The sequence below is a fragment of the Embiotoca jacksoni genome, unplaced genomic scaffold (assembly GCF_022577435.1).
Source record: "Embiotoca jacksoni isolate LCO1_2020_lvr unplaced genomic scaffold, fEmbJac1.0.p SCAF_22, whole genome shotgun sequence".
Lineage (NCBI taxonomy): Eukaryota > Metazoa > Chordata > Actinopteri > Embiotocidae > Embiotoca > Embiotoca jacksoni.
In genome coordinates, this window is record NW_027185363.1 from 10,385,554 (window position 1) to 10,398,690 (window position 13,137).

The 13,137-nt window shown below is 40.2% G+C and overlaps 1 protein-coding gene across 4 annotated transcripts in view; it reads left to right on the plus strand.

Annotated features, from left to right (window-relative positions):
* LOC138203184 (receptor-type tyrosine-protein phosphatase mu-like) overlaps nucleotides 1-13,137 on the plus strand; it is a 159,714-nt gene that overhangs the window by 25,171 nt on the left and 121,406 nt on the right. For all 4 annotated transcript variants that reach the window (XM_069157890.1, XM_069157889.1, XM_069157891.1 and 1 more), the window contains exon 2: nucleotides 11,903-12,025. In XM_069157890.1, the coding sequence (XP_069013991.1) occupies nucleotides 11,903-12,025 (123 nt within the window). The remainder of the gene's footprint in view (nucleotides 1-11,902; nucleotides 12,026-13,137) is intronic.

Below are 13,137 nucleotides of genomic sequence, written 5' to 3' on the forward strand. Positions count from 1 at the left end.
AGTTCCTACAGAAAACAATTTTTATTTTTTCAAATTTTTTTAACAACCTTGTTGGTTTTCCAAAGATTTCCAGTGTAATATTTTCTCATGCTAATATCTGTGACTTGAACGTTATGGTGACATATGCGAGGCAGAAACTGTTTGGACCGTTAAAAGCCCGCAGAACAGTACCTTTGTGCACATGTGAGGAAGTCTAAATCGAGGTATGAACACTGATCTTCCAAAAGACATTCCCTCGTTTTGTATGATGATGATGATGATGATGAAGATGAAGAAGAGCACTGTTTAACATGTTGCTCCGAAAAATGTCGGCATCAACCAATAGTCTGCGTGTGAAGCATTTAGGGAACAATTGTGGCATCTACCTATAATCTGCCTGTGAGGTGTTTCGGGTTCAGGACGAAGGCCACAGCGTATTATTCACTTCACCTCCGCTACACTCACCGAACCACTCGGACACGCATGAGTGCAAATGGAAGCGTGCTGTTTTCCCACTTTTTGTATTTATCGTTTTTGCTTTTAACATGTCACTCATCTCTTCGACGCGTTTCTATGTCTTTATCTACCGGCCTGGTGCGATGGTGTCTTCTATTCTCATTTATTTATAGCCTACACAAGAAGGTACATGAGCTTTGTTTAAGGCCCGTTTTATGCTTCTCTGTGTTGGCGATGACGTCGTTGATTCTTCAGTTAGATTGCAGCTTTTTCGTGAGATTGAGCAAATCAACCGACCTCCCTTCTTCTCCTTCTCGCTCACTGATCTTACATCACCTGTAGGTACTTTTGTGTGTTTTGTGGTTTAGTTTCATCCGTTGATCAGTGGTACAAATGGTTCACTGTTCTGAATTAGCAGCAGTTAATGTGAAGTTCCCTGAACCTGCTGGTGTGGGAATTAAGTAGACGATGTGGCTAATTTCACATAAAATGAAACATTCTTGGGTATTATTGCTTTTGCCATAAATGAGTCATGAAGTTGAGCTTTAATAGTTTCTTTGATTTGAGCGTTATTAAATTTTTTATCATCTATCATTTACCCGCCCCTGTCTCTTCTTTTTTTTTCTCTTTCTTTTTTTTTTTTTTTTTAATCCTCCAATGCTTCAATTCATGACAAGCCCTGCAGCATGTGCATCTTGTCCCTCTTGATGTCCGTGACATTTCTGAGACCACGTCAAAATAGCCTAAACAAAGCAGCGAGCGCTGCAGTGTTGGGGTGTGAAAAAAAGCTTTGGCAGCTCTCCTCGTTTTATGATTGATTTAGCTCTTCTGGCCAAACCGATATAGGTCGAAGGGCCCGTGGGACGGTCAAGCAGAGCAGACGGCTCAAAGTGATGTTTGACTGGATGAGACGTTTTCCTCAAAAGTACGCGTATCGAGAGTATCGCGACCTTCGTGATCATTCGGATGGTGACGCTTTTTTAGAAAGACCTCGGGGAGGGGATTGACAGATTGACAGAAGCCGCCGTTTGTTTGAAGGATTTACCCTCCAGGTGCTGCAAGTAAAAGTTGATCCCTATAACTTTTTAGTCAAACGGTTTTAGCATGTTTATTTTCCCGTGCTCAAATTTGAGAGATTCACTCACTAATTTAGAAAATAACTACATTCAATGAATCATGCCTCATTTCAAGTGGCATTTCAAGATGACACATTATAAAGTGACTGACATCTTTTATTTCTAGTGCAAGTCTGCAGTTGGCTTCGCTGCAGAGATCTGTTTACATCTTATACACTTGTATATAATTACTGCTGTATATACAGCACATAGGGTTCTTATTACTGAGTCCTGCAGTGCTGTTGTTGATGTGTACAGCAAGAACTCACCGCCACGTTAAAGAAATAAAACGCACTTTACGTCTATTTTTAATTCTCTTTGTTGCTTCAATGTTACTTTCAGTTTTAAGCTTCTGTTATTGGATTTCAAATTGCTCAGTGAATTAGCAGTTAAATACATGACATCAAACTATTTCAGGGTATTTACATTACGTTCCTTTTTAGACTTTTCTTTTTACTTTATTTTTTTTTTTTTTATTCCTTCAATGCTGGCCCGTTAAGTGCTTCATTTTGCTTCGTTTTAGTGATTTTGGCAATCAAAGCATCACTCTTTAAAAACACATGACACTTTGAACTATAATCTTAACACGTTCCCTGTTTAGTTCAGTTCTCCTGCAGACCAATTGGACCCTTTTTAACATGCTTTTTTTTTTTTTTTTTTTTTTTTTTTTTTAAATCACTTTCTATTTGTTGTGCTTGCAGGCGTGAAAAGTACACGCATTTATAACCAGCCCGACCAACTGCTTCCACACAAACTATACTCAGCGAGTCTCTTACATTTTGGCCATCCTCCATTGTAAATATCCTCCTCTGTCCGCCTACAATGTGCTTGCACTACGACTTTATACGGACGTTTGTCACACTATTAATAAAAAAAAGAGAGGTGCTATGCCTGAGAAGTTTGTGTGCTCCAGACTAATACCTGCAATCATTCACGTGGCTGGTACAGTAGCTAGATCGTAATATTCTTCTGTAGGAGACACGACAGAAGGCGGCCGAGATTGGAAAGCCGAATTCTCCCGAAGGAACCACCTGACAGGATCTCGAGATCCATCTAAAACATTAAAGGTTCCTCTACACTTTGACGTGTAAGGTTTTGATAGGACACTTAAATCAGAAAATAGGTCACGAGCAGTCAAACAATAATTGGATTTAAAAATTAATACTATTAATGAGACTCTGGGAATTCCTTTGTTTCCTTGACTTATTCATATAACGTGACTGTCTGAACTGATAACAGACCAGTTGAAAAGTCTTAATCTGTTTTATGTTATTCAGTCACTCACTATAGAGGTGACCTGTGCATTATTATCATATTAAACAGGGGTTAGCTGCAGATAGTGGGTTAGGGTTAGTCCTATTGTGAGTAACTGCTTTACTCTCTATTGTCTTAAAACTTGAAAGGGAATGTAAACCAACAGCAAAATCGAACTGCTACTCTATTTCGAGGCTGAAATCTACTTTTAAAAGATTTAGAAGAGCGGTCAGGGAGACAAACAGGTTTCCCACCCTGATCACTACGGTTACCTGCTGACTTATTTCTACGTCAGAGCCATATTAGGTCAGGTGAGGGCTGGGTATTGTTAAAAAATATCCAATACCTTAACTTTGATACCACTTCTTTTTTTTAAAACCAATTAAAAAAAAAAAATCTATTTTAAGAAAAAAACAAATCACATCACACATTACAGTACCAATCTTAAGTTTCCCTAGTTCCCAGTCTTTAAGGTCAGCTAACTTCTTGTGCCAGCCTCATGCAACAGACACAAGAGTGATATTTTTTAATAGTAATTCTTCTAATCTAAAATGACAAATTATTCCTTTAAGTGAACTGGCCATTGTGTCAACTGGCCCAAGTGCAATTCGCATTTCATTTCACTACAGACGACAGTTATTATACATACACACACATCACATTACAATCATGTTAAAATTAGTAATTCAAATTTGCTTGTGCTTCGCCGCATTGGGTGACGTCTTGTCCCCGTCGGGCATGGCATTATGCTAACGTTAGTTGGGAAATTGAGTTTGGGACAAAGTGGTACATGGTTGAAAAGTTTGGGGAAACCCGGCACTTTATTAACCTATAACTTGTGTCTTCTGCGAGTGTTATGATGTTTGACTTGGCCCATCCCTAATTAGAAACAACCTTACTGCCAATATGACTGCGATAATGGGCAGCATTTTGACACGGCGGAAACGGACTGTAATGTCATTTTTCAGAAATGGCTTTCGGCTATACCAGGACAAAATCATGTGGCTGATATATTGTTAGCTGCTTCACATGGGAGAGACATGTCATGGTAAATGCTGTTGGTGATCTTTATTGGTCTCATTATCTGCATTGTCTTTAAAATGTCATGGCTGCAGTTGAACACATTCCTCCCACTTGTTTTGCGATCCACACTGACTGGTCTGCAGACGCTCCCGTTGCCAAGCACAACAACAACAACTTGGCACATGCGGTATATTTAAAAAAAAAAAGCCGGCCTCATGCCTTCCCACATTGGCTCCCCGTGACCTGGGGGGGGGATAAAGTCGGTCTACGGGGTAGGGGGGGAGAGGGTTACTTTCAGGTAGCTGATTTACGGGGCTTCAGCTGAGAGACAAAGGGTCTGAATGTGTTTGAAGTGTGCAGGTGGAGACCCCGAGATGGCACTTTTGAAGAAGCTCCCGCTGGGATTGAAAGCTCTTTAGCCACAGCTGTCAAGGCAGCGCTCAGATCGTCACGGTAACCTCTCACCTGGGCAGGCATCCACCTTCCACCTGCAGACCTGTCCGTCCACCTGTTGATCAGGTGTTTCAAGCCCGATATGGCTGCGCGGTGAGGGAATAAAGTCGCCGCACATGTGATTGACGATATGTCATGACACCAAAGCAAAGTAATGATATTTCATCAAGCCAATAATTCTGCCTGAATGCGCAGCAAGCTTCGCCTTGTGGCCTAGATTTTCTCTCCTTCTCAAGAGGGATTGATTCAACCTTTCTTCTATTCTTCTACATTTTTCTAATTAGCTTTAGTGATTCCCTAATTCTTTGACATTCAACCTTGAATTATTCCCTCCTCCACACACAAAAAAAACAAAACAAGCATTTGTTTCAGTTCTGGAAAACCAACAAAGCATGTTACCGTTCTTATTTATTCCATGATCAAACATAATCATTCTCTCCTCTGGAGGAAATCTCCCTTTGGGCTAATTTCTGGCTTTGTTACTTGCATGTTTGACAAATTAGACTCTGGGAAACTCGGTGAGAACAGGGAGAAAGCTACGGATACCGACATTAGCATTTCATCCCCTCTTTCTTACACTGCTCGGGCAGAATTCAAAAGGTTTGTTGACTTAGCAGGTTTTGAGAGGATTGAGGGGGTTCAGTTTAGAGGGTCATCCACTGTGGAATAGGGGTATTGTTTTTTTTATTGGAGGAGCCAGAGGCTTTTTTAGCACTGAACTCAGGCTGAGCTCTTATTCCTTTTACTCTTGCAGAGGGCTCCCTGTCCAGGTGTGGATCTATTTCTCACCGGAAACCAGGGAGTTTCTTTTCCTCTCTTACACTGTCTTTCATTGATTGAAGCTCAGGCCAATGGCCCATCACACTTGGATCAAATGTGAAACCAAGCTGGGGGAAGTTTTAATTTCTAGTCTTGCGGTATTGAGCCAAAACCGTGTTGTGAATCAATGCAGAGGGTTAATTCCCCTTTAAACCATCTTCACCAGTTGGTTCTGCGGTACAGGATACACATCAACTATCACAGGGCCTCCAGACACAGCAGGATGGTTTTTTTTTTAAAAATTTATTTTGAGTATTTGACTTGTTAAATCTTAGTATTTTTCACAGCTTTTCTTCACCTCACTGATCAAAATTCATCTGCTTCTCTGTGCAGTTTTAACTTGTGCAACAAATACGCAGTGATTTTCTTTTCTTTTTTTTTTTTATATATAGCGCCTTTTATGCTCAGTTACTGTATCATTTCTGGGGGCACGTTGAACACCAGAAAATGGGATGCCAAACAAGCCTATTTCTTTCCGTCATTCAGTGTATCAACAGGCAGCTGAATAGGAAACAACATCTCTCTGTCTCTCTCCCTCTCCCTTTCTCTCTTTCTGGAGGGCGGAGGCACCGAGACAGACAGGCTGTAGCTCTCTGTTTTTTTTTAGAGACAAGAATGAGGATGCTGGGAACAATAGGAGGAGAAGTCATTGTTAACTAGCCCTGTTGCTGTCAAGTCAGAGTCGGGATGCAGCAGGAGCCGCACTCTGTAAACTGAACACCGTGCAGAGCAGGTGGTTGTACTCAGTCCACCAGAATCGGTTTAATCTCATTCCTAAACGTTCGATGGCTCCCCTGCTTTTTTAGCAATATTCTGCTCTGTTAGCTCCACGACCTTAACCTACCTGAAAAGTTCTGGCAAGCTGTGATTCATAATTCAAATTCTGAAAATTTGCATAATGTTTGGTGTAATCACCGCAGGATACTTCCATACAGGCAGACCTGAAGTCCTCATTTTTATTACTTAGGGGAAAAGTGACAATAAGGATCTTCCACGTCCCCGAGTTAGATTCCATATTCATCTTAATTGGTGCCTGGCATGTTATACAGAATGGAGATGGATTTGAAGTCATTTACTGGAAGTTCTTGACAGGCGCAGTGGAAGAGAACGTCAAGCCCTGCGCTGGCATACATAGCTCGAAAATCATCTGTCAAAATTTAGCATATCTAAGGAGAAGGTTGCCTGTCATCTTCGATGTACATCTAACCTTGCACAAGGCTGGATTTGATCAGAAACTGTGTTATACTCCTGATGTAAAGCACATTCATCAAGTTGATATGAAGACAAAAAAAAAAAAAGCCCTGGATAGGCAAAGAGGTATTTATAATGAGGGTTTTGAGCTAAACATAGAGCCAAAGAGTTTTTTTTTTTTTTTTTTTTTAAATAATGAATTTGTGGACAATATTTTTTTTTAAACAAAATATTCATAGTCTGTCTTGACTTAAAAACGCGATGCTCGTGTCCGGATTTTGTTCCGTCACACTAGATGTGGTTTGTCGGTTTTGTTTTGCAAAACATTGCTGACAAGTGCAAGGCTCAGCCAGGCAGATTATCTGTGGAAATCTCCACTCCAACTTCTTTATTTCCCTGTGAATCAATGTGGTGAACAGCAAGACGTGATTGATAATGATATTGAGATTGATTGTCTAAATCCCTTCCCACAGTTCAAAGTCCCCAAACAGATAGTATATATACATGCAATTCAGTGCCGAGATGGAGCTTGGCAGGAGCTGCCAATAGATAAGTGAAATAGGGCCAGAGTGAAAAGGCCTATCAGTCCCTAAGGGGCTTAGCTGCAGGATTCTGAAGCTCTAAACTGGCCATGGTGGGGGGAGATAGTCGGCATTGGTTTTAAATTACCCAAGATTGCCTTGTGGTTTCAGTCTGCGGGGACGCCAGCAGACAAGATGTTTGTTAAAACAAGTGCAGACATTGAAGCAGATTGGGGCGAAGGGCAGACCTGCGATTTCCTAGCCCGACAGAACAGGTTGGAAGGCTGGTAATTGCAGAATTGGCAGAGGGGCTAAGGAGGTCTTGCAGCAATGATATCTGCCACTGGGACTGAGGCATGCTGGAAAAGGGCTTGGTTATCCTTCTTGGGAGGATATTCTATCTGATGCCATACAAACAGCAGCACGCCGTACTAATGGCACTGTTGTGCTTCCTTAGTAACAGGGCACAAGGTATGACCAATGAAAATGACCAATATTTTTGAAGTCTTGCTAGAAACGTAATTACTTTTTTGACGACAGAGATGAGTTACTTCCTTCAGTTTTTGCAGGTTGCCTGGCACCCTCACTATGATGACTAGAAGTCACTGCTCTCGGCCAAGAAATAGTGCCTCATTTAAGCTTGTGCAAAACCACAACTAATCTTTTTTTTTTTTTAATTGTTTTTTTTACTTTGTTTTATTTACGAGTTAAACAAAAAAATATATTTGTGTTGATTAATGAGCATTAAAGGTGCTACTATTTGGAATTTATTACCTCCAGACAATGCCAACCAAGCCAATACAAGTCTTTATGCTAAGCTAACTAGCTGCCAGCCGAAACTCAAACAGACAGTTATTAGATCAATCTTCTGGTCAAACTATCGGCAAGAAAGCAAGTATGTGTATTTAAGATGAAAACAATTCTTCACAATGTCCAGGACCCAGGAACAACTGTTGCTGTGAGGTCGGCGTCCCTGTGTTTGATGCTTTTGTTCATATTTTTCTTTAAATCCTAAGCAATAAAGAGACAAAATTAGAAATGTAACCTACAAAAGTAAAAGCTTCACAAATCTAATCATCCAAGGAAATAAAAATGACCGAGCGCTGGTCAACCTGACCGTGGTGCTTTATTCACAAACATGTTATTTTTCATTTAATGCCTTGCTCTTTCAGTGTTCAATTTTCTCCCTCACAGTCCTTCCCCCTCTCATTCACTGACATTCACAGCAGTGTGTGCAAAGCACTCCACTACAGTCCCAAACTTTCACACACACACAGCTTTTAATGCTAAAAGTTTACTTTTGTTACAGGTGCAATAACAAAAGGCCTTTTAAGTCTGACTTGAAAATCTTTAGGAGAAATTGGCTCCAGCGTTGAGGGCTTGAGGTATTGATTCTGGCCTTTGGCTCAGTCCAGGAAAAGATGGATAGATTTCTTTGAAATGCACTCTGCGTGAGAATATAAAGACTATTGTGTGTTCTCACTCAGGAATAAATTGTTTCATGACATATCTAGGGCCACCTTTTTAGCTTCAAGCTGCTTGCTTCTCTTGAAAGGGGAATGTTGACAGGGTGGAGCACATTCATCTGTACTCCCAGACTACCCACACCTCATAGAGGCTTTTATTGAAAGTTAAATCTCCTTCAGAGAGTTGGCAGCCTCACGTTGGGATATCTATTTCAGCAGCTGTCGAGGCTGATTATAAGGAGGTTGTGCCACACACTGGCAGCCGTATAAACCTCCTACAGAGAAAAGGACCATTAAGATGCTATTGACTGATGCGCTCATCTGCATAAATGTGTACAAAGTCTTGCCTCGGAAGCACCTATTTGTATTGCTAACATGCAACATGTGACTTGTGATCCATTTTGTTTTTGATTTATGGAACAAAGAGGTGACGCTACATATTTCAGAAACCTTATGATGCCATGTAATCTCTGTAGGACAAGATGCTTTACTGTTTACCTCAAGAGAGAACAGCTCCAGAGCAGATCAATAACAAGTCGCAGGCTTTATTGGAGAATTTCCCAATACTAAAGTCTGATACTAAGGGCCCTGCGTAACAATCAAACCACTGCAAATTGATTTATTGCTTGTTTGCACCCTGTCTTTATGGTCCCCAGGCTTCACAGCAATGAGTATTGTCAATGCAAAGGCAGTGTAGGTTTGTTCCGCCCACCATTTTCAAATATCACATCCATATAGAGTCAGTCAGATAATGTAATTACCAAAAGAATATACATTTAAATTTGGTTTACTGTCACTTTAATTCTCATTTAGTGTTGGATTTCTTAGTACTTTGCAAAGATGAAGGTCTTTTAATTGCCTCTGTATCAACGTCTGGCATCACATATTGCTTAACATGTCAGATTACCATTCTTGAAGGGGTGAATTGTAACTTATTTAGAATATAGGCTGTATTTTTTGTTAATCGCCTGATATGTCCATCTGAAAATGTGTGCAATTAAAAGTTGAGGTTTTTTTTTTAATGTCTTTTGTATTCAAATTAACTGAGCAACAAGAGAATCATTAATGTAATAGAACTGTTAATGATGTCTTTGAAGCAGAAGTTTTAAACTGAGTCCTCCCCTGCCTCATTTTAACAAATATGTTTTTAAACACTTTGACATTAAAATAAAAATAAAATAAAGAAACCCCTCAAAATTAAACAAGAAAATGGGTTCTACTTCATGCATTTTCTTTTTGAGTTTTTTTTTTTCTTCCTTTTTTCTTTTTCAGTGTTCGAAACTCCCTCCACTCCCACTGACTGAATACATTTCGTTGCTCGCCAGTGCCATCGATTTGAATATCAAACGCCAATAAAAAAAAGCCACCTCTTTGGGTTTGTTTGAGCTCCACCATGCTGTGAGGGGAAGGTGGGTGGCATGGGGCGAAAGGATCTTGGAACTATTGAGTCAAAATATTGATGGACCGGAGCCAGTCCCCGTGACGCTGCGGCCACAGACTCATGTTAATGTTCTCCAAGTTGCATCTTGGCAACACGGGCATTTTTATTTATTTTGGAGAGGAAGTTGACTGAGTATGAAGTACTTGCTCTTTTTCAGCACCGCCTTCATGGAGTTTTACAGTCACTCCTGGGAGGTGGAGGACGATGACAGTTTTCTACTGTTGGCCAGTGAACAGCTTCAAGCGAACCATCGAGTGCTAAGAGCCTTATTAAGGGCATGTTGATCAGATATTTTTGAGATTCTCAGCCAGTCTTGGGGAAAAGGGGTTTTCGCCACCTGTTACCGCCGTTTCACATTTAATCAACAATTAACATCACAGGTTGTATACTTGGCTTTCTATGGTGGCTTCATTACGAAACTGCCGCCCCACAAACGATGAACCAGCTCTCACCCAATTACACCAGAATGCTAATGAGCTTAGCATAATAGCTTAGCATAATAGCTGTGAGGGGGAAAAACTACTGTAGCTATATGAAGATAACCATGTTGAGGTACATCCAGAAATATTATCCAATTTTGACATGTATAAAGCTATTTGTTAATTTTCTGTTTTATTTTAGTTTAATGTGCCAACTATTCACTTGTTGGCTTCTCACTGATGTTTCACACTTGGCATGTAGCATAGCAAACCTACAGTTGCAGCCTCCAGTAGTTAAACTGAAATCATTAGCTTAACATCCAACAACAAAAGACAAACAACAACAAAAAAAAAAAATCACCTTTCATGGCCATTTCCATTAACGTCACCAAACACGTCACGACTTGTGAACTCGACGTTGTGAATACCACACAGCTGTTCATATGGACTCTTCTCGTGTACACAGTAAATTCAACCCCAGTTGAAAGCACCATTAAGGGCTACACATCTTGTCCTAACAAGGCAATCAATTTCTGGACAAGCTATCTACGATCGCTCAACCTTTTTTTTTTTTTTTTTTTTTTACACGCAATCACTCCCTTTTCTATGTCCAACTCCCTCAAAAAAACCTGACAAAGCAACAAATATATCATGAGCAGTTGGCCTGTAGTGCTGGGTATTAATTATCCTGTGTTCTCCTCATTTGGCCAGTCATTTGCACATGTACTGTAAATGTCACCAGAGAGATAAATTGGAAAACAAAAACCCCGGCTCGTAGCCTTTATGCAGCAGAATGTCAGAGGGAGCTTGTAAGAGATGAGATATTGGTTTTGGCCGGGCACAGATTCCAGCTCAAAGGACATTTCCGGAGGCAATAAAATGTGTATGTCATCTGTGTTTAGAAACTTATTAGCAATGTGCCAGCAAACATTTTCAGATTCACCATTTGGATCCATTTCTGGCAAGTAGCAGGATAATATACGGTACATCTGTTCTCAACAAAGATCTAATGTAATCATGTATCCGAAGCAGCAGTGTATCATTTTGTCCAATTTTTCTCTAAGTCGTCTGCCTTCTCTGAAAACGATCAACCACAGTGTATAAGCCATTTTTATATTTCATCCATTTTTTTTTTTTTATTTCTTTTTACCTGGTATGAACTCCTTTCCAGCCACATATTGTTCTGACGTTCCCTTTTTGTAGATTTATGAGTGGATTGAAAAACACTTTGGGGGGGGGAAAAGCTCAACTCTCACATTCTCCGTGTGGCCTTTAAGGTGAGAAGAATAAAGGGGCATTTGTATTAATCGATCACACGCCAAGCCCGGTTGAAGTCTGGCCCTAATGGCTGCTTGCTGTCATTTTTGCAAGCAGCTTGTAAAAAGGATTAGAGTGACTCTGTAGAGTAAGGGCGCATGAACAGCAAAGTTCTGTGGCCGGCAAGGAAAATAAATCAATTTATCCCTGATGGTGGTGCAGTTTGGGAACATAATGCCTAACGATGATGGAGTTTAGACACTTCATACTTGTCATTGTGAAATTGGACTGCCGTGTTGCTAATGATGGTAATGTATGTTGTGCCTCGCCTAGTACAGTAATCCTTTACTCTGTCTCACTTAAATGCATCTCATTGTCTGGCATATTGTATTATGAATACCGCTGGGGAAAAAAAAAACAGAAGAATTTAATTTATATATTCATTCATTTGAGCAGCAAGTTAATGGAAAAACTGTATAACCATATAAATTTCTTCCTTTTGTCGCAGGCGATTGTAATTTTGAGAAGCCGCTGGCAGCGTGTGGATACAGTCAAGGCCGAGACGATGACCTTGACTGGGAGCAGGCCAATACCAGAGAGAAGTCCTCATCAGATCCATGGGTGCCCTCAGGTAAGGATGGTGACACCTGGCTCGGTGAAGGCGATTCCATCACCATACTGCGAATACATCATTACAATGGCCTGCACATCTGACACTGTCTGTCTTATGTCAGGGGCAGGATTATGCCCTGAACAAATATTCCTTTTACATTAAGAAGTGATATTTTCTAAATGCAAATATCACGCTTTCAAAATGGTATTCAAGCCTGAGAAGAGATTAACCTCTATGTTTTCACATTTTGACCCTGGTTCCATTTACACAAGTTAATTCATTAAATATTAAATGAATGTAGCTCTAAAAAAAAAACGGGAAAAGAAAAATTTATAACCAAATGACCACTTCAGTTTGATGATTTAGACGTTCACACAAGACATTTTTCTGATTAGGCTATAAGTCTGACTGTAATTGGAATATACTGTAAGGCTCCATGTAAACCACTTTAGTGTCCCACACTAACAAATATTGATTACAGCTTACATGTGTATGTGCTACTATTTAATCTTGTACTGCATTAAAAGAGAAAACAATGTTGTAATTTTCTTCTCTCAAGTTCCAACACTGTTTTCTTCTCTTTTGTTATTGATGTGGGATGTTGATGCAACTCGTTTCCTCAAAAGTGTCTGATACATGGGATGTTTGGGACAGTCACATGAACCGAGACAAAAGCACGATTTGATATCAAAGCACTGTGATCCATTTTAATTGAAGAGGTCTATCCGTCAGCCACATATTGAAATTCATTAAAATGCTTTCCCTGCATTTTGTGTCTGTCGCACACAATTTGTCTCTTTAATGTTCCATTGATCGCTTTTCATTTGATTTGAAATGCAGAGATATCACCACCACTGAGCAGGAAGCACCTAAGGAATTAGACTAATGGAATGACGTGTTTTTTTTTTTTTTTTTTCCCTCCCTTTTTTTGGCGTTATAACAAAGGTAGCGTTGCAAACTAATGGATATTGTTTTCCTCCCCTATCTGACGCCTAATCTCACAAAGGCTGCATCACAGATAGATTGCATCGGGCCCCCCAGTGACAGAGGGGGAATTAATTAGCAGGTCCTCACTAATTTTAAACAGTCAGTGCCCAGACCTGTTTAGTGTGCACATCAGGATGATGCGT